Genomic DNA, 22,888 nt, shown 5'->3' with positions numbered 1-22,888 from the left:
GAAATAAATAGTTATTGATTCTGTTATTTGTTTCGACTCTAAGTAGTTTGACTCAACAATGTAATTCAATGTAAGTACCTTCTATATGGTACCTATATTCTTTCAATTTCTTTATATGGTAAAATCTTAAGCCTTACGAGGATAAATACTAATTTGTCCGAATAGTACTTACAGTCAGCTGCAAAGAGTAGTGACCTACTACCCTTTCCAACATAAAAATATATTTACAGGAAGGGTACTAACTACTAACTGACGTCCCTTCGCCACTCTTGTAGTCATTATTTCTCGTCTTTTAATTTCCGCTCCAAATCGTTATTTCAACAAAACATTTTCTATTTCAGGTTCACCGTCACCCACGTATTGTCCGACGCAGGTCCTTCGTGGTCCGGCCAAAGAGGCCGAGTGACCACCAACCTCCTCACACAAGTCATAGGCAAGAACGCTCTCAAGTGTAGGGACCAGTGTACGCACTTCGCTTGCGTCTGTGGTCCCACTGAGTTCACGCACACGGCTATCGACTTACTGAAAAAACTAGACATGAAAGATTCATGCATCCATGCGTTCATGGGATAGGTATTTTGTATAGAATTTGTAAATTGAAAGTGTCAAATCGAGCTCATGTAAATACGACTGTCTGCGTTTTTATTGAGGTTCATGATGTAATTTAATTGTGCAGGTGTGTGCGTGGCAACGTTGTTATTGTTTTATTATTTAACAATATAATGCAGGGATATCACTATGTTATTTTGATTTATAAATATTTTACACTTTCAAATATAACTTAGGTACTTATACATTTTGAAAGACACAACCTGTTTGAGTTAGGGCTCATTTACAAGGCGCATATATGTGAGGTCACACATCGTGTAAATGGGCTCTTAGAAATTTTATAGGTACAACAACCTTCAACTCAAAAATTATACCGATTTATATACAAAACTAAATTATTTCAAGTAATATTATGTTGCGATGTAACGGTTACAGGTTGCCATACTTATCAAAATACGTTTACATAATACAGATTCAATAATTTATATAAGAGAAAGGCCAATAAAATTATGCACAAAATGTAAACTAGAATTTCACGATAAAAGCAGTGATAGAAACTGAAATCGTAAGCTCATGTATGTCCATTAAGTACACTAACAGCAATACAAGTATCTTAAAGACAGTATTCTATTAAAAAAGTGATCTAAAAGTAGATAAGCCATTATTATACATATGTACATATTCAGCAGAGGAGTACATAATTTAGACATCTACCTACATAGAAATGTATGTATATAGCATTGATAGCGGTACCATTTCCACGGACCTACTTTTTATTTACTGTAAAATTGTAAATATTCGCTTGGAGATCAAATTTTCAACTAATATTTCTCGTATGAGTTAGAACAAAACTTTATAAAGTTAAAATTTTATAAAATGATAATTATACATATACCTATCTCAATAGAGCTTTGAGGCCCAGCACAGTCGTCAATGAAAAGTTTTATTACGTATCTGGAAACCAACTTATGTACAGTACTTACAAATTATTTTAAATACTTGAAACATAATGTTTATTTACTCTACAAGTAAGTTTGTTAATTTAGCGACAACATGGCCAAAACACCAATGTATAACAAGGTTGGATAACGTAGTTTGTAAATGAAATGTGATAAAAGTGAAATGCTTTTGTATATAAAATTTTCTTGGCCAGTTCCGTCAAGTATTTAAGCTGGTTTTAGTGTCACGCGGAACGACCGCGCGAAGCGATCCGCACTGGACTAATATGTGTTAACTTCTGGGAGCGTTTGAGTGGCGCGGACGGGGCCGCGCTGACGACTTCAACTTAATACAAATTGGTCGCGCGGATCGCTCCGCGCGGACGGTCCGCGTGACAATAAAACCAGCCTTAAGAGTGTTAGGATAATTAATGAAAGACAAGAACTGCAAGCGATTTTCGAATCGAATGTTTAAAATGTTCTTAAATAAAAGACATACAGATCGGTAATACGTACAATTTACCTACAATTTAGAATTCTAACGACATTAAAATAAAGTTAAGAATAGTTTATTTCCCAAAATGAGAAATGTTGTTTCGAGTGAATGCTTTCTATTAAAATCCGAGCCAGCAAAGGTTTCTTAAAGATTACAAAATTCGTTTTTAACCCTTGGCTGCAAAAGATGTCAGCCCAATATCAACCCTCGGGTATTCAGGCAAGGTTCACGATGACGCGTTGCAGGCAAGAAGTGTAGCGTTCATGGGGTTATCATCAAAGAGCCAATCAATAACCAGCTGTGTAGATAAACGTGTACCCTAAGATTACTATTGAGAAGAGTGGTTTATCCGTATAGGAAACAAAAATTGTGCTGTGACAACTATTGTACTTTTTTCTCGTAAATATCGCACTGTTATTTCGTGCCAAAATTGAGCTTAGATTCCTGAAATAACTAAGCCATTATAAATTATAATTTCCTTATCCAATTTATATTCACCCTCTCCAGAATACTCTGTGTACCTAAACAAGTAAACATATTATATCAACAACAACTTGGTCGCTTATATCAACAAGATCTCGTTACGCGGTGGGGTGATATTTGTACAAGCGAATTACCTGTCCTTGACTACCTACCTACTACATGCAGACGGTAATGTAAAGACGTTAATATATGTCCCTATGTGTTAACTGTTAGGACACGTACACATTGGGATTACCGACCGATAAAAATTCTGGCGCATAATAAAATTGTCAGCAGAAAAGGGCTTATTTTTACAAAAAAAATGGTTTGCTTTATTGCTAAGGTCAGTTCATTACTTATTAAGAACTTTGAAATGAAGTTGATATGTTTTGAAAATGTATATATTCATATTTACAATTGTGTAGGTATGTATAACATCCTATATTTTTCCATATTCTAATTTTGTCATTCAGTGCATGTAAACATGTATAAAACAATACCACGGTACGTCGACATATCATATTTGGATTAATTTAATGATATTTTGTATACCATAGTATTCTTTTTATGAGGTATTAGCAATAGCAGTAGGCCTAGCACATGATGGCCGCGGGAGTATGTCGCCGCGAGATAGATGACACGTCTTTGTCTAATTGTATTAATGACATAAGGACAGGTAGTCTATCTCGCGGCGACATACTCCCGCGGCCATCATGTGCTAGGCCTGCAGAAGATAGTTTTAATAAGAAATATACTAATAGGCGAAAACACCACTGGGTAAGAACACCATAAAACCAATTTTTTACATATTTTAAGTGGTCCTATGCTAGATTTCAGTCCATTTGAACGTAAATAAATAGATAGCAGTAATGTTTATACATGTAATTCAAACTAAACTTGATCTACCTACTTCTTTCTTCTAAAATGACGGTCACACATGTACCATAGCCAACATTTTTAAATAGTTACCAGAGTAGATAATATATAGCATGTGCAGTGTGAACGACAATCTTAACTGCATATAGTTATTGTCTTTTATAGAGAGTAAAATGTGAATTATTATAATTATTAAAGTGCCTACATTCCAGGTGTAATGTTTTCGTTATAGCTTTATGGTGTGTTGATAGTTTAACTATTTTTAAATAAATGACGAGTCGTCAATATTTTGTATTTTATTTATGCCTTCTTATTGCCTTATAAAACTACCTACAATTGCACTAAAGGTAATAATAATTATCTACCTCAAGGTAACGAAGATCATATTGACGACCGGTCTGGCTCAGTCGGTAGTGACCCTGCCTGCTGAGCCGCGGTCCCAGGTTCGAATCACGGTAAGGGCATTTATTTGTGCACAGATATTTGTTCCTGAGTCATGGATGTTTTCTATGTATATAAGTATGTATTTATCTATTTAAGTACTGTATATCGTCGCTTAGCACCCATAGTACAAGCTTTGCTTAGTTTGGGGCTAAGTTGATCTGTGTAAGGTGTCCTCCAATATTTATTTATTTTATTTATTTTTATATTAATATTTTTGAAGTGAACCTTCTAATGCGCCTTGCAGCTGACAGCGTTAAACGTGTTGCCAACTCGAATTTTGAAATACCCTTCCTATTTTCATTTTCACATTACGAAGTTTCACTTCTTCCTCGCGAAGTGACTCCACGCACTATTTTTTACCCTAATAGGTCTTCAGGAATTTGGGTTGTGTTAGATACAATAAAACACAATTGTTGGAAGGAACATAATTATTATACAACCAAACAATAAAATATACTACACAGTCCGTTTCGTAAATGCAGGCCCAGCCACTGTCCGGACTCAAACCTCTCACGGGTCATACTTAAAGTACTTCTGACAAATATACACAATGTTTTATAAATGTAAGCAAAAGCTGAAACGAAAATGCACTGGTATGATATATGATATATTTAAAGGCGCATCACATGTAGGAACTAGGTGTTAGTTATTATATCTTGTAATAGTTCAATAACAATAAGTTGCGAATATGCTTTCAGTGATTCAAGTTTAAATATATTGTTGAATATGTTGTTATAATAGTACTATTAAAGGTTTAGTTCCATGGCACTGGCTGTAAAAACAGAGATAAAAGTATGGTTTTATTATATGAAATGAGATGCACCTACTTTCTAACATACAAACAAGAATATCATTGGGAAGCCGCGAATAGCTAAACACCGTAATTTAGAGTCGTCGCCTTATAAATTGTGCTATCTTATAAAGTAACTTTACATTGACCACTTAGAGTAGGTTCATAATAAATTATATCAACATACAAATATAAAACAAATCTTCTCGGTAAAGCCAACTTAAAATTTAACGTCTGATATTTTATTATGCATCTTTCTTGTCTGGAATAAAATTTGAACAATTCTGTTATATGCATATCAAAACAAAAACAAACAACAAAACAATTGAAACACAGCATAAGAAAGAGTCGAATATAATTTTGGATTTTTATTGATAAGCTCTCTTATGATATCCAACTTACCCTTTACAGATATAATTTTAGAGCCTTCAAACGGGAGTCGCATTAACGAGCTACCCCTCTGCCAAAAAACCAGTCAATGATATTTGTTTCACGGACTGACGTTTGCTTATCTGCCGATTTTCGCAGGGGCAAATGAAATTTATGACGCGACGCACGCACAATAGCCATAAATTTGACCAGCAGCCCCTGCAAAAATCACCAGATTATTTTGAAGGAAAATTATGTCTCTCGTCTCAAAACTCTAACCCCCTTATTTATAAACGTGCTCTAAAGTTATTAAGCCGATAGAGTTTGTCCTTTTCTATCACACCAATACGTCGGAAAGGGACAAACGAACTTTATCCGCTTGATAACTTTAGAGTACGTTTATGAATAAGGCGGTAAGGATATAATTGATCACATTTTAAAGTGTATGCACTATTATTAACCTCTTTGCAGCCCACCTCTTAATATGTTACAATACGAGGGCTGCAAAAATATGTGTCATAACTGTCACACTTTTAACTCTATGAAATAAGATATTTATGTGGATTCCATTGTGTAACATATTATTATAGGTGTTCCAATTACGATAAACTTGTAAATAGAGTTTTTTTTTTTATTGAAGGTTAACAATATATGCCTGGGCATTCTGGGAACCTTTCTCTGGAGAAAGGTTGACATTCATTCCATAATGGAAACATCGTCTTATAAATACGACATCACAAAACCTGCCTGCCTTCAGCATCAATTAAGCGTTGAAATCGGGAAAAAATAATTAAACATGTCTTTTTTTAATTCGCTGCGTCCACCATTCATTATGACCGTAATAGTTTCTTTACCTAAATATTTTTACATCTAATTACTATACGCAATACGTTAAAGACTAAAGTTGTGACCAAAAATGATATTTTGGTTTTGAACAATTACCACATTTTCTAGTTTAGGTATGTATATTCAAATTCTTATGAATGATTGTATTTATTTTTTACAACTTTTCTGATAATATTACGTTTAAGTGCAGGTGCCTAAACAGATTAGTATAACACCATGGATCAATAAAAAGTTCAATTCCACAAAAAGACGAATAACTTATTAGTGTCACTTTGAGAATTTTTCTGGTGTTGTTACATGGCTAGGCACTGGTCCCACCGCGAAGTAGTAAGCTATGAGCTGCTATCGGCTACAAAAACGAACAGAAGATAAGCACTCCCGTGCTCGCGGTGGGACCAGTGCCTTAGGTCCTTAACTTTCAGTTAGCTACATTAAATTTACATTATCTCCAAAACGTTGTCATTTCTGCGCAAAGCACAGAATCACACGCTATGCTCACTCATGTCTTAAGACATTTTAAATTTTACAGTGAATTTCATTGATAATTCGACAGAAACTGCACCAATTTTGTGTTTTAGTCAATTAAACCTATGTTTATTAAAAAAAAAACTATTTCAATAGTTCAAACAAGCACATACATGATATCGCACATGTGTTATAAAATGCAGAGCGTTTTCTATACGAGGTATTCCAATAGATACCAGAACGGTAGATCCGTGGATTTGAGAAATTGTTTTGCACTTTAAAGGAAAAAGGTTGCTAGCTTCTCCGTACTAATGTCCCCACTTTCCTCTCTGTATAATTAAATTATGGAAAATAATTTTACATACATACCAGTATAAGTTCACCATAGCTATTCAGAAAGGTAAATCAGGACAACATTTTTTGTACAAAAGCCTATTATCACCACTTAGGGCCGGCACTTCTAGCGTCTCGCGAGCGCAGCGTCGGGACAACTGTATGGCAAAGCCTAAACTATAGAGTTGGCCCGACGCTACGCTCGCGATACGCTAGATGTGACCACCGCCCTTACGGCCCAGCCACGAAATTGATCTAAGCACGACAGCGGTGAGCGACAGCCATACGTGCGAATGAAAAGTCCCATCGCTGTGTCTCGCTCTAATGTATGGCTGCCGCTCACCGCTGTCGCGCTTAGATCAATGTCGTGGCTGAGCCGTTAATGCATCAAATGCTACTAAAGGCCAATCTCATGCACTTAAGTTGATATGCACCAAAACCATTGAAGTCCTCAAAATTGAAAATTAGGTTATTTTCAACTCAATTTTGATGGAATACATTAGAGTATCAGGACCAAAGGATTTAAATACACATTCACAAATTAAATAAAGTATTACGTCAATACTCTCACTACATCAGTACTAGGGTCACATAACTCACTGGTTACGCGTTCATGTCGGTAACGAAGAGGACGTCCCTGTCTTTGAGGCCGACGTCGGCGAGATTGGAGAGGCCCTTGGGTAAGGTACGCTTTGGGAAGTTCGTGGTGATCTCGAAATCTTCTGGGGATTGTGGGTGACTGAAGACAAAGTCGTATAAGTCCTGAAACAAGAGGGTTAAGAATTTTAGAAATGTGGTTTAAGTTTTGATATCCTGTATTTTCGAGATTTTACAAAAGGTAGGTTACATTGTTAATAGCACTACCTCGATCAAACTTTGTAGCAGCTTTTGACATTGTGACAAGGACCATCCAAAACCAGAGGCGTTTGGAATTCGATGCATAGTATTATAAAACAAAGACCTGGCTTCCTTCGGTCATCAATACAATTACAATGTTTAACAAGCGGAAACGCCTGAAACCCGATGGTATTATCTTAGAATAGATTCAAAAGTAGAAAAAATATTGTATTGTGTGAGATTTGACGTTTAAGAGGTGCAACGCTCTTGGTGGAAGAGGCTAGACGGGATATTGGTGGCTTAGTTAGCAGCAGAGCTGGAATAGGTATAAATAAAGATGCCACGAGTTCAAGACTCACTCAAAAACTAATTTTTAAAAGTAGGCTGCCTGGTCCACCTGAGAGTTCCCAATCATCGTGGTCAAACTAGTCGTAACAGTCATCGTGGCTTAAACCGGCCAGGACAGGGTGACGATGACGATGATGATAATGATGATGGTGGTGGTGGTGGTGATGATGGTGGTAATGGTTGTGGTGGTGGTGGTGGTGGTGATGATGATGATGGTGGTGGTGGTGGTGGTGGTGGTACCACCACCATGATGATGATGATAAATAAATAAATATTATAGGACATTCTTACACAGATTGACTGAGGCTCACGGTAAGCTCAAGAAGGCTTATGTTGTGGGTACTCAGACAACGATATATGTATATAATATACAGTATGTACACTAACGAAAACCATTTACTGTAACCTGTAAATGTCCAGGTGATACTGAGAAACTTTTACTATGGGACCAACACCCAAAACGCGAAATAAAAATTTACTCTCCCATAGGAAATACTTACTATAAAATAAAACTACCTATGAAACTGTCAGAAGATATTTTCGTGATTTCGGGGTTGATCCCATAGTAAAAGTTTCTCAGTATCACCTGGACATTTACGGGTTACAGTAAATGGTTTTCGTTAGTTTACATACTGTATAAATACTTATATACATAAAAAACATCCATGACTCCGGAACAAATATCTGTGCTCATCACACAAATAAATGCCCTTACCGGGATTCGAACCCGGGACCGCGGCGCAACAGGCAGGGTCACTACCGACAGCGCCAGACCGATGATGATGGTGATGGTTGTGGTGGTGATGACGGTGGCGGTGATGATGATGATGATGATGGTAGTGGCGGTGATGATGATGATGATGACGGTGGTGGTGGTGGTGGTGGTGATGATGATGATGATGATGATGATGATGATGGTGGTGGTGGTGGTGGTGGTGATGATGATGTGTTACCTGCGTGGTGGTGTCGTAGCTGAAGCGGCGCGTGAGGCGCTCGCCGCTGGGCAGGCGGATGAGCAGCACCACGGCCGCCGCGCCGGCCGCCGGCTCCGGCCGCAGGCGAGCCGCCAGCTGCAGTCGCGCCGCCTCCACCTGACAAACATTATTCAATTTAAGGGGCTGTAAGTACCCACATACTCTGATACGACCAAGTAGATTTTTTTACTGGGAATCGCTTATCAGTTTTCCTTTAAACGTCAATTACGTAAACAGTTCTGGCAGGTACACCAACGTTGTTAGACAGTAATGGTTAAATGGGTACTATATATGTACATGTATGTATATATTTTTAGTTAGTTTATTGTATGTATATGATTGTACTTATTTATGTATGTATACTGACGATGCATATAGTATTTAGATAGTGACTCATATCTATTTAAATTTCTGTTTTATTTTCCGCACCAATTGTAAGTTTCTGTTTGGTCCAATGGTTGACTGGTAGAGAATACCTTAAGGCATTAAGTCCACCATTTGTACTTTATATTATGCAAGAAAGGTTAAATAAATAAATAAATATTATTGTTTAGACAATAAGCATTGCAATAAGTGCAGCAAAGGAGATTAATACTCCAATTTGGTGAAATGGACGATAACTAGCGCTGAACGAGTACTAACTTCATCAAGTCAAAACTAAACACACCTTTAATTTCCTTTCCTCCTCCTCCTTCTGTTCCTCCGTGTTTTTTCCGCTCAGCTTTGCGCCGACGTTCCATTCTCCTTCACAGGGGCTAGTGACTATGCACAGGCCTCGTCTGGTATTATTGAGCCAGGGCTGAACGCTCGGCCTCACATCGCCGTTTCTTTTCAAGGTCAAAAATGATCGACTCGGTGATGAAGTCGGTGAATAACATACCTCTTGCTTCCTATTCTCCTCCTGCTCCCGTAGCTTGTTTTCTTCGGCCTCGCGTTGAGCTCGCGCTGAGCGCTCGGCTTCGCGCCGTCGTTCCTTTTCTTGGTCGGCGGCTAGTGACTCCGCATAGGCCTCATCTTGAGAGGCTCGCAAACGCTGCGTCACTTCACGTTCCACCCTGACAGAGAACAGCAAACATTTAGAATATGATTTGAAAGTTATGAAGCTATGCGTAAGTGGGGCCAGGCTGATTTAAAGAGAAGTGGGGCCTAGAGGATCACGATCATACGAGTATGCTTGAATGATGCAACCAAATTAATGATCTAGAGTTGCGACACTAGTGGCACACCATAAAGACAAACGCACAAAATAGCAGCAAGGTCTGCCCTGGTTCATTATCAGCAATAGCTGCTGCGGGCCACACGCCTTCTCACGCCTCGCCACCACGGTCAATGCGGTGATCCCGCACACACACTATAGCGAGTAGCGCCGCCCACCAACCTTCAGCCTTATCGAGTAGTCACACACAACTGACCTGTCAGCCCTCGCAGCGACGAGATGCAGCTCGTTATCAGCAACCACACGCTGCAGCCGCTGCAGCAACTGCTGCGGGCTACACGCTCCCTCGCTCCGCGCCACCACGGTCATGCGGTGATCCCGCACACACACTATAGCGAGTAGCGCCGCCCACCAACCTTCAGCCTTATCGAGTAGTCACACACAACTGACCTGTCAGCCCTCGCAGTGACGAGATGCAGCTCGTTATCAGCGACCACACGCTGCAGCCGCTGCAGCAACTGCTGCGGGCTACACGCTCCCTCGCTCCGCGCCACCACGGTCATGCGGTGATCCCGCACACACACTATAGCGAGTAGCGCCGCCCACCAACCTTCAGCCTTATCGAATAGTCACACACAACTGACCTGTCAGCCCTCGCAGCAACGAGATGCAGCTCATTATCAGCAACCACACGCTGCAGCCGCTGCAGCAACTGCTGCGGGCTACACGCTCCCTCGCTCCGCGCCACCACGGTCATGCGGTGATCCCGCACACACACCACACACAGCAGCGGGTAGCGCCGCCCGCCAACGGATTGCGCTACCCGCCAGCCTTCGGCAGTGTCGATCGAGCAGCCCCAGAATAATGCGTGCGTGTTTATGTAGGATATCACATCTGGGTCTGATAGGGTAGTTCTGTAAATGAAGAATACTTTGTCAACTTTGTGAATATGAACGTATTTTTGTATGGATTTAATTTCATAAAGAAACAAAACCTTTTGAAGAGGCACTCCTCAATTAAGTAAATGAAGCATCATACTTTTTCAGTGTGATAATTTTTTTGTGTCAATTTATTCCAAATTTAAAAATTCTTAAATTGTAGTTTTAGAATGTTACGAAATTTTAAATTATATTTCCACAACGTGAAACTGAGGACGAAAATGAAAGTGACACACTTATACTAAAATTACTAAAATTGTAGATAACAAACCAGTTTGCTTAGAAATATTAGAAATTCCGAAGTCATTAATGTGAATGACGTCAGAATGTATTATTTATTACAGTTAGCATGCTGTAGAGGTGAGAGATGTCAACTGTAGCTTACCCCGACCATTCAAAATGTTAAACATATTTTTTATCAGATTTTAAGGCCTCTCAGTGTGTTAAGAAAATAGTCCAAAACCAAATGTTATGAAAATATTGGTAGAAGCCTTATTGCCTCAAAAATTAATACTTTTGATACTTCTAAGTCAAGTCATTTTTTAAGCAGAAAGTCTGCAAGCAAATGCTATCAAGCCTAGAATTAATTTAAGACTATGTGTAATGACATGAACATATTAAATTGATTGCAAATAATATTGTTAGCAGTTGTCGTAAATTGCTTATAGTTGTCATGCTCTCAAAATTATTTTTCTCACTGCACCCACATTTGCGAATTTCTGTTTCACTCTGTGGTTAGCTTAAGGCATTAAGTCCACCATTTGTACTTTTTTTCAATTGTGGAATAAAGTTTAAATAAATAAATAAGAGTAGAAAAATATGGCTTTGCGTTAATCTTGATCTGTTTCCTTGACTTCATGTTTCATAAATAGTAAGAATATCAATTTACAGGAACATATGAAATGTTAAACCCAATTTATGTGAAACCCGGATTTAAATATTACAAAGGTTATCATAATGAACATTTGATTAATGATAAATCATAGGTTTACCTGCAAAAGTTCTGTGTTTCTGTAGCTGCATCAGAATGCAGATAGACTATGAGGAAGAGAAGTTCTTTCTTGGCATCATTGAGCGCCTGCGCGTATGTGCCTTGGTAGAACACCGGATGCTGGTTGTATTTTGACGTGTAGCTGTTAATGAAGCCTACTACGTCACCAAGAGGGTCTGTGACCACTGGAAACAATGAGAAGATTTATTTATCTGTTCTGGACTATATAATTAAATGGGCAAATCAAATTTTAGACCACACCTAAACAAATATTTGACTTATAAATAATATATTATACCTTTTTCAACCATTAAACTACATTTTTTTTAATGGTGTCATTATAACCTCCTTCAAACTATACCTAATTCAAGCTAAAAATATAAATTTTATTGAAATTTATACTTCAGCAGGACTAACAACAACAGGACATTCAAAAAGTGTTATGTAAACAAATTAAAATATTTACTATTCCACACAATATGTTCAAAGCCATGATTGAAGATAAATTATTTTTCCTGAATTAGGAAACAATACCTACAAAAAATATCTAGAACATTTAATACTATACCTTTTAAATTATTTTATTTTATTTTAGGCCACTCTATACTGCTACCAAATGCTGCTCTATACTGCTACAAAGAATAAAAATACATAACTAGCCAATAACAATACTTACATCTCCGATCATCATTGCGGACGAAATTCAACAACAGATTTAATACTGATGTTATTGTACTATAGCACACTGATACAACTAGATTGACAACATATCGGATGAGGCCCCGGACACCCCCTGGCCCTTCTGGAGGCTCGTCTGTGAAGACTTGCTGTGCTATATAATCATGCACCACCGGCGGCGCCCGCGCCTCTATCGCGAACACTGACGGCCGACCTTCTCGAATATTCAACTGTTCTTGAATAGCCACCTGCAAAGGGTAATTGTGCAAGAAAACAACATATAAGCTTTATGCGGCATTTAACATTAATAATTAAAGACGATAACTTTTTACTGTCAATCAAATGTAGTCAGCTGTGACCCAAAAAACAAAGATAAATTAGCATTTGATAACTCCGTAAAAGTATCGTACAAGCAAGAAAATACCTATAGAACCTCACCTCCAAATCCCATTGTTGTCTCTGCAGAACGTCCCTACATATAGACATATCCTCTATGCCTGTGAGGTCTTGAAACTGCAAAATTTTGTCAGTTTGCTCCTGGGTAAGGCCCAGAGCATTGTCTTCGAGATCCATAGCTTAAATTTATAGTTTATACAAAATCTAAACTATAATATGTAGAATATCCGTATCCTTACATAAATACAGTGGTTTACACACAATAACATAAATGAAAACAGTATTCAAAACGAAAATAATTAGATTCTATTCTATTGCCTACTCACCGAGTGAACGACATGTCATAAACATAGACTAAACACATTATACTTTTTAATCCTATTTGCTAGTTCTTTATTGTCTATGGAACGAAAAAGTTGGTTGTCTGTAAAGTCGATTTACGGACGGTAATTTGACGTGATAACGTCAAACATTACAGTAGCATAGACAGGGGCGGCTCCGCGATTCTATCGCCGCGTTACAAAGTACATGCTGGCGGCCGCGAGTTCGCGGCCTATTAGTGAGTGGCGCGCGGTGCGTTTTCACGGAACTCACGTTCCCACTTTCTATTGTTACTTTACGTCGCGAGTTTTTTAAAGATTCTTTTAAAGTGAATGGCTTATAATGCTTAGTTAAATAAACATCATTATTACACAGATCTTACACAGATCAACAATATTACACAGATCTACTATTGCTTAAGTCACACGGAAAAGTTCAATAAGGCTTGTGATGTTGGGATTTCAACAATAATATATAAATACTGTACATGTATATACCTAGAAAGTACCCAAGACTTGAATATACTTAATAGCATTTTATCTGAGTATTAAATCGTTTTAATTCATAGGCAACCCTATCGTCCGACGCTGCGCACGTGCGGCTCGTTTCTTTGTTAGAATTTTGTAGGCATTCAAAAGGCGGCATTTCGTAAACATCAAAGCAGTGGGCCTTCTGTACTCGTACTATTATATATTCTGAGGTATAGATTAAACGATGAGATATTCAAATGCAAGAATTACTTATCTATATTGCCGCAATTGTATTGAACACACATGAAAATCACAATAACATTTCACTTCACTTTATAAACATTTGAGTTCACGTGTATCTTTTATGCTAGGCTAGGCGCGATGACTGCGGCCGGTGTGATTAATACGTTAGGCCGTTTTCACATTAAATTTATCCGATCCGATATCGGATGTCGGAAGGGTTTCAATAGAAAAAATCCAAGATGGCGCCTGTAATGTATGGGATATCGGTCCGACATCCGATATTGGATCGGATAATGTGAAAACGCACTTAGGGTCGCCGCGCCGGTCGGTCGGCCCAATGAAATAAAATGCAAAAATATTTTATGAATTTTATGATTTACTTTTATAAAATGGTCATTTACTTTTTTACCTTCCGTAGACTTTAGGCAGGTAGGTATAAAATACAGATACGTACTTTCGTAGTCACATAAATGCAAGCTCTGTCTACCCCGCAGGGGATATAGGCGTGATTATATGTATGTATGTTTTCACTAATATCCACCATTACCAATATTATAAAACAGAAACAAAAAAGATCACTAGTACTAATAAATTACTACGTATTACGTAATACTCAGAAAAGCAGTACGTGCCGCGTGACTATACAGGCGGGCGTTTCGCGGCCCTCTCCTCTGCCACTTGTTACGCCGGCGGAACGGCTAGCGTGTGCCTGAAAATGGTCCATACACAAACCACCTTTCGTGCCGCGCTCTCGCTTGCTGGCCTTGGGGAACGGGACAATGACGTCATCTTTTTCGTGCATGCAGCCCGTAGTAACGAGTTATTAGACGTTATCACGTCAAAAAGTGTCATCCAATCCAATGTGTATTATCAGTGATAATTTGGTGATAATGCAAGTTTTAGTAACTTTCAGGCAACTTTCACGTAACTTTTGTAGAAAGAAATTGGAAAGAAACCTATACTAGCAGACAGTGGCGTATCGATCCGCTTCTTTGGTCCAGTCAGTGCATTTTGTATCCAACGACCGGTCTGCCTGCCTATTAAGGCTTTAATGTAGCTTTCCTTTGTCAATGTTGTAGCAGCTGTCAACGTCAAAGAGTGGCGTGAGGCTTCAGTGCCGTCAGTGTTATTTTTATTTTTCAATAATATTAGAATTGCAGTCGATTAAATGAATTTAAGAGTTTTGTGTTGTGAGAAATGGAAGTTATAATCTAATTAAGAAATTAAATCGTCAAATGTAACTATTCTGATAGATTACAAATCATTTCGTCGGAAATGCACATCAAAAAGAAATGGTAAACATTGAGGTTTAATGTAATAGACAGGACGCTGAGAACAAAAAGTTGGAGCTACGAACATAAATCCGTGGACTTCTGTCGGTCAGTTGCCTAAGTCAGCCAGTCTCTGTCTCTGCACGACCTGCGTGAGGTTGTTTCTGCTGCATACAAATCAAATTTAAAATGCCTTCCTGCGCAATGAGATATTGTGTAAGCCATTCGAGAAGCTCCAATAAAAGTGGCGGTGTCACATTTCATCGGTTAGTAGACAAGTCATATTATTCAAGCACTCAAGAATAACCTTAAAAAACTATGGCTTTCCGACACTTAATTTTTTTTTTTATCGGATTGTTTTTTTTTTTTCTTTCTTTTCTCTCTTTTTCTTTTTCTTTAATTTTTATCTATTTTTTTTTTTTATTGTCGTCTTGCTTTGTGGTTCGAATTAATATCCATATACTTTTTGGTCTAAGTACCTATATAAATATATATTTTATGAGTATTTGTTTATTTATTATTATATTATTATATATGTATATATTGGTGTATTAATGTAATTGTATATGTATATATTTGTTACCATGTGTATACAAAATTTGCATTTAATTCTTTTAGTGGTTGTACATTTTTGAATTCGTCACTCATCGTTAATTCGCTTCTACTCATTTCCTCAAAGGTTGACTGGAAGAGATCCCATTAAGGGATAAGTCCGCCTACATTGTATATTACTGACTCTGTAACTGTGTCTCTTTTGTTTCCTTTATGTACAATAAAGCTTATACATACATACATACATTATTTAAATGAAGGGATGCGTCCTTACCATTCACATATCCAGTCACACAGTCATGCGCGGATCCAGGGGGGGGGTCATGGGGGTCATGACCCCCCCTGGAGCCTAGGCTGGCCATACAAATAGACCACGTGACCCCCGGGGGGCCTGGGCCTTTATCACGTGACCCCCCCCTGGGCACGAAGCTGGATCCGGGCTTGCACACAGTTGTTCAATACGCACCAACGAACTATGGAGCAAACGCGGCGATGCACAGTGTGGGATCATACCTCATTTTTGACCATGGTCTTTTTATTTTAAAAACCGGTAGCCTAGACTAAAACAATGCTATGACTAAAATTCCCGAATGTCAAATATGACTAGTTAACGAGAAATTATTTTTTTAAATTTAGGGTAAATGTACCCGAAAATTGACTAAAACTCAAAATATCCTGAGAACGGTATCGATTATCAAAAAACACTTTTAAGAGAACTTATAGAACTACCAATATACTATCGTATGGAATAATCAGCACGGTAATAGCATCATTCATATCGGTATTAGAACCAAATTAGTAATTTTCGATTTTGATTTTTTTTCTCGAAAGTTCCTGTATATCAGCATTTCTTTTATTTTTTTACTGAAAGGTGATTAGCTTCCCTATACGCTATAATTTTTGCACTAAGCAATTCCATAGGATCTAGAAATTATGGTGTGCTTAATTACTCTATGGGGATTTTATATGGGACGTTTAACACTTTCGCTACCAAGAACCCGACTATGGGCGTACGATTACATGGGTTTCCCCGTAAGAGCACACACCATAATTTCTAGATCCTATGGAATTGCTTAATGCAAAAATTATAGCATATAGGGAAGCTAATCACCTTTCAGTAAAAAAATAAAAGAAATACTAATATACAGGAACTTTCGAGAAAAAAAATCAAAATCGAAAATTACTAATTTGGTTCTAATACCAATATGAATGATGTTAGGACCGTGCTGATTATTTCATACGATAGTATATTGGTAGTTTCTATGGGTAGTTTTATAAGTTCTCTTAAAAGTGTTTTTTGATAATCGATACCGTTCTCAGGATATTTTGAGTTTTAGTCAATTTTCAGGTACATTTGCCCTAAATTTCAAAAAATAATTTCTCGTAAACTAGTCATATTTGACATTCGGGAGTTTTAGTCGTAGCATTGTTTTGGTCTAGGCTACCGGCTTTTACAATAAAAAGACCATGGTCAAAAATGAGTTCTGATCCCACACTGTGCGATGGTATGTGAACTGTTGGCAAGTAGCCTTGCCTCCTAGTCAAATCAGCTTCTTTTTAAGAACTGTCGAAATGAATTTGAACGACTTTCTAATATGTCAACTCAGTTTATATATTTATACCTAACTTATTAAATAGAAATTGGATTTAAAAAAAACTTCTGTCCATGTTTTTCTTATAATTATCTGGTTCTTTATTTTGTGCATGGTATAAAATATTTTATTTTAACTACAGTCAAGTACCCTATTGTGTTGCTTGTGTAACAGAACCCTTAAGCTAGGAACATACTACGCGGACGTCCGTCGTAAAACGACCGCGACCGCGACCGATCAGTGTGCACGGAACAAAACATCCGGCGAGCCAGATTTCGATCAGACGTCCACGCGCTCAAGGTCACGTCCACGTCCGTCGACCGATAGTTTGCACGGTTATGTCTATTTCCATTGTCCAGATTCCCGTCCGCGGTCGATTCACGACGGACGTCCGCGTAGTGTGTTCCTAGCTTTAGGCGCAATAATAACGTCGCCATTTTGACAACCGAAATCATAGATTAATCGCACAGACATTTAGGTAATAGTATTTAATGTAACCGGTGTTTAAGAGAGGTCAAAAAGAGGCGAAGCCGAAAATTGTTAATAAAGACACCACAAGTATTTTTTGACTCAGTTAAACACTGTTGCATACAATATTTCTTTACAACCATGCATTTACTTATCAAACAGTTTTCTAAAATAAATTTCTTGAAAATTTACTAACAAATGCGTTTTTAGAGCCTATCTTTTTGACACCTTTTTGGCGTGTATGCAACAATGCGTTTTGGAGAATAGACTATAGACTTGTTTCAACATCTTTAAGATAGGGTTTAAAAGAAAAGTACGGGAGTAGAAATAGTAGACAAGGCAACAAAAAGTGTGACTAGGGAGCTGAATGAGATATTTACTTCGAGGGTGTTTATTGAATCCTGAATGAAGCCAAGAATTCTGTAATCCCGAGTGTGGCGATACAGAATACAGGCCGTGTTATACACAATATTTTTCGTCACACTTGCAAAGAAAAAACTTAATTAAAAACGGTGACATTTTAGAAATTTGTCCGCCGATTTCTAATTTTTGACAGGTTAGGGATTGAAGGCACAGCCATCATCTGGTAGATTAGATTAGATTTTTAAAATTAAATGGCATTCATTTTGCCATGATGAGAAAATTGTGGAAACGACAGTTAGTTGGCACTTGTAAATTGATAGCGGCTATTAAATTTATCAAATTAACTTAGTTTACTGCATAAAAGCATCGATATTACATTTTAAACAAAATTAATGAGCAAAATTATTCACGACACGATGCTATAAAATCATCTGTATTTTAAAGTAAAATCTCATTTATGTGTACTTGACTAGTATAAATAAAATTTCTGTCATTGTCAAGAATTATGACCGCAAGCGGTAAAATATTTTTTAAACTTAAAGAAACACTTTACCGCCCGTGGGCGACGTAGTAGGTCTTTACGTATCGATATGCTGGCATACAATAAATAACACCGTTTACAAGCAGGTGTGATGAAAAAATCAATAACTAAAAACGGTCAAGCACATCTGAGAGTAAAAAAAAAGGCAGCAAATTTGATAAATGTAGGGGCGAGGGTTTATCGTACCGTAGAAAATTCGAACTTCGCGCGTTTTTTTACTGTTAAGATTTTCTTGACCGTCTATAACTATGTATTTATTTTTCCACATGCCGACGGCATCGGCAATTCGGCAGCCAAAAAAGAAAAAAGTTGGAAACGTATATGTATAGTAACCACATTGGCCGCCGAGGCCCCACTGTCCACAGTATATCGAAACACGTAATAATAGTTACATGATATAACCGGTAAAGCAAGTTCGTCACTGGAAAAGGCCGCGAAATTTCATATTTTCTTTCATTCGCTCCTTCATTTATGAATTTGCCGCTTTATTCCAGTGACGGAGACGACTTGAAAGTCTATCACTAGGAAATCTTGCGGCGATGCCATCGCCGATATTTAAATTCCTTGATAATTCCTATACATCAAACAAAGTCAAACAAGTATTCATAATCATAACATAACACAAGTAGTAAGTACACAGTTTATAAAAGATTTACACGCCAGCGGGAAAAATATAAAAGTTTAAAACATATATATAAAAAAAAAATATTTATTTAATTTTTGAAGGTTTCCTCGGCGTGGACATGAAAAAAGAGAAGCGTGGATTCGATTTGTGCAAAAAAATCGAAGCGAGGAAACATGGTTACCATCTGACTATACGTGTATATGTTCCTTGCATTTTAAAGAAGAAGACAAATATAGCACAAAAGCTGGGCGAATTTATTTAAAGAAATCTGCAGTACCATACGACCACAAATCCGTAAGTGTCTTTAAGAAATAAGATTTTAATTTTATACGTTATCAGTAATGTAAAATGTAACACGAACATTTTGTTTGCAATACATGTCTTACTTGTATTTTTATTTTATATAGGAATATCAACCTATGGCACCTGCACTGGAATGTTCAGTTGAGAAATATTGTTTCATAGAAATGGAACCAATATCGGAACCTGTAAGCGATTCGGAATACATTTTTGACACGCCACAGAAAATTGTACTGAAAAAGATAGATTCAAAAGACACTACAGCTAGAAAAAATATTGCCCAAAAACTGAAGAAAGTACAGCAACACAACAGATATTTAAAGAAAAAATGTGAATCTTACCAACTGCTTGTCAAGGATATGAAAAATAAATTTGAATTAGATACGCAAGCGGAAAATGACTTAATTAATAAGGCTGAACTAGTAGACCGGCATAAATCATTTTTGAAAAAAATGAAACAGAACAAACATACATTGCTATATTCTACGCCACTGCGAAAATTCGCTTTAACGTTGCATTATTATTCTCCAAGCGCCTACAAATATATACGACAAACATACAATAAATCTCTTCCACACCCCAGAACTATTTCCAGATGGTACTCAACTGTAAACGCAGAACCAGGCTTCACAGAAGAATCTTTTAAAGTATTAAAGAAAAAAAGTCAGCTGGGCAAACAACCTGTACTATGCTCTTTGGTATTTGACGAGATACCTATAAGAAATCAAAAGTTATTTAATAATCAACACAAACTTGGTGCAGTCAACTTTGGTGCAGGTCCCGTAAAAGGCGAAGATGACGACAATACAGCAACTCAAGCTTTAGTGTTCATGCTAGTTTCTTTAAATGAAGACTGGAAATTGCCTATTGGGTATTTTTTAATATCCGGTGTTAATGCGGAAAGAAAAGCAAATTTAATTAACATTTGTTTAGAAAAATGTCATGAAGTTGGCGTCACGATTGCAAGTGTGACGTTCGATGGTTGTGCCACAAATTTAAAGGCATTTGAAATGTTAGGATGTGAATTGTCTGATTTAAATAACATAAAGACTCACTTTCCTCATCCTTGCACGTCAGAAAAAGTATGCATTTTCTTGGATCCTTGCCATGTGATGAAATTGATTAGGAATACATTTGAACGAAAGCTGTTGATATTTGATGGCGATAATGGTCAAATTAAGTGGCAATTACTAATCAATTTGAACAAACTTCAACATAATAAAGGTCTTCGATTCGCCAATAAATTGACACCGCGTCAAATTTTTTTCCGCAACCAGATAATGAAAGTTAAGCTCGCTACACAATTACTAAGCACGAGCGTAGCACAATCGTTAACCCTCTGTGATGAAGTTTTAAAATCCAGCAAATTCGGAAATTCGTCAGCAACTGTTAATTTCATAACGAAAATAAATAATTTTTTCGATGTCATGAATTCTAGGAAATTTATTTTTTATGGTTATAAACGCCCAATAGACAAATATAACAAACCACTAATTTTTGCGTTCCTCGATCAAATGAAGACGTATATACTCCAGCTACAATTGCAAATTAAAACACGTAGAATAATTAAAAGAAAGAATCAAGATCCAAAAATTGTACTGAATACCACAAAAAAGAAAATAGTGGAGTCTACAAGCAAAACGGGTTTTATAGGAGCTCTCATCTGCATTGAGTCGATGAAGACCCTATACAGTTATTTAGTTGAAGAAAAAAATCTTATCGACTGCATATCAATGTATCGCATAAACCAGGATCACTTAGAACTATTTTTTGGATTGATCAGGAAACATGGTGGCTACAACAATAATCCCAATGTTCTACAATTCAGGGCTGCATATAAAAAAACATTATCCCACCTGGAATTAAGATCATCTTTTAGTGGGAACTGCATTCCTTTAGATAATTTCACAATATTAAATTCAGCGTCCGTAAATGTAATTAATAGCACATCCAAATTAAACGGACACGATGAAGAGGAATACGAAGTTTTGCAATCAACACAAGCGCTTGAATCTGATTTGGAAGCTGAAAAAAATTGTGAAGTTTTTACTGATATGCTGAATCATGAAAATGCAACACAAGCTTCAGAACTGATAGTTGGGTACATTTCAGGTTATGTCTCCCGTTCTCTAATAAAATCTTTGAAATGTGAAGAGTGCGTTGACAGTTTAACCACAAACAGAAAACTGCCGCATCATAAACTAATAACTCTAAAGGACATGGGTGGTTTGTGTTATTCTTCCGATGACGTGTACAAAATATGCCTCTCCACCGAGATTATTATACGACATTTAATTAAGAAGAGTGGTGGTAAATCTCTTTCTTCCAAGTACGACTACAATTATATTACAGTAAATACTTTAAAATTATTCCTGGAGAAAGATGTATTTACTTGTTTAACTCAGCATGCATTTGATCAACCTGCCACACTGAATCATAGAATTCATCTCATTCGAGCGGTAATAAATAAATACGCTTCTATTCGTTTACATCACGAAGTAAAAGTATCAAATGATTATTATTCTGAACGGCAGAAACTGACTAAATTAATTTTTTTCAAGGGCAATTAAAGTTTATGAAAAAAAAAATAATGTATTTTTATTTCACTCAGTAGAATTTAAACATTACACAATGTATGATAGTGCTAAAAGTAAACTACTTATTTACACAAAGTATAAAACAAAGGTCTACACTAAGGGCCAGTTGCATGAACCACATTTAACAGACACATCATCGTCACGCAGCAGACGTCTATGGAACATCCCATACAATAAAATTTAACGAACACTTTAACGGTGACATACGGTTTGATGGCACTGGCCCTAAAGTGTCACGTCTAGGTCACATCTCGGACACTGGCGATCAAATATATGAAAGAGGCGCGTTCCTAGCACACATTCTAAGCTCGTGTAGGTGAACGCGTACCATGCTTGTATGAGTGAGATATGACAGGTCGATTGTTCGCGTTTTTGACAGGCGGTAACTGTCAGGTAACCGAGAGGGGGTGGGCGGCACTTTCAGCGGGGAGCGGGAGTGGCCATACTGTACGATAGTACTCTTTATTATACTGTGTCTAGGTGGTCAAGTCATATTCTATGACATGGTGCCCTCAGCTCGCATGCGCCACGCGCTGCCAGCTGCGTCCGGCGCACCGGGCGCACACATGGCACACACAGGTTACGTTCGAGTTGTCATTTCTAATACGTTAGTATTAGTAGGTACAGTCAACCAATTGGAACCCTAGGCCACTGTAAAA

The 22,888-nt window shown here is 37.4% G+C and overlaps 2 protein-coding genes across 6 annotated transcripts in view; one reads left to right on the top strand and one right to left on the bottom strand.

The window, feature by feature from the left end:
• The window catches only part of LOC125230840 (cytochrome b5 reductase 4), a 188,721-nt gene extending 186,201 nt beyond the window's left edge, over positions 1-2,520 (top strand). For all 4 annotated transcript variants that reach the window (XM_048136076.1, XM_048136078.1, XM_048136077.1 and 1 more), the window contains one exon: positions 342-2,520. In XM_048136076.1, coding sequence (XP_047992033.1) covers positions 342-573 — 232 coding nt within the window. In that variant the 3' untranslated portion in view covers positions 574-2,520. The remainder of the gene's footprint in view (positions 1-341) is intronic.
• Positions 2,521-4,175: 1,655 nt separating this feature from the next.
• Positions 4,176-13,216, bottom strand: LOC125230842 (FAS-associated factor 2). Of its 2 annotated transcripts, XM_048136082.1 has the most exons (8): positions 12,929-13,216; positions 12,489-12,738; positions 11,814-11,997; positions 10,528-10,797; positions 9,608-9,782; positions 8,707-8,844; positions 7,169-7,330; positions 4,176-5,143 (listed from the first exon to the last, which is right to left on the bottom strand). In XM_048136082.1, the coding sequence occupies exons 1-7, from the start codon at positions 13,061-13,063 to the stop codon at positions 7,172-7,174; spliced, it is 1,311 nt and encodes a 436-aa protein (XP_047992039.1). In that variant the 5' UTR covers positions 13,064-13,216; the 3' UTR covers positions 4,176-5,143; positions 7,169-7,171. The 2 variants fall into 2 exon arrangements, with proteins under 2 accessions (XP_047992039.1, XP_047992038.1); XM_048136081.1 differs by having other exon boundaries at positions 4,176-7,330.
• Between the last annotated feature and the right edge of the window lie 9,672 nt (positions 13,217-22,888).

The sequence above is a fragment of the Leguminivora glycinivorella genome, chromosome 11 (genome assembly GCF_023078275.1).
Source record: "Leguminivora glycinivorella isolate SPB_JAAS2020 chromosome 11, LegGlyc_1.1, whole genome shotgun sequence".
In the NCBI taxonomy this organism is placed as follows: Eukaryota; Metazoa; Arthropoda; class Insecta; order Lepidoptera; family Tortricidae; genus Leguminivora; species Leguminivora glycinivorella.
This window is presented reverse-complemented; position numbering and strand designations above follow the sequence as displayed.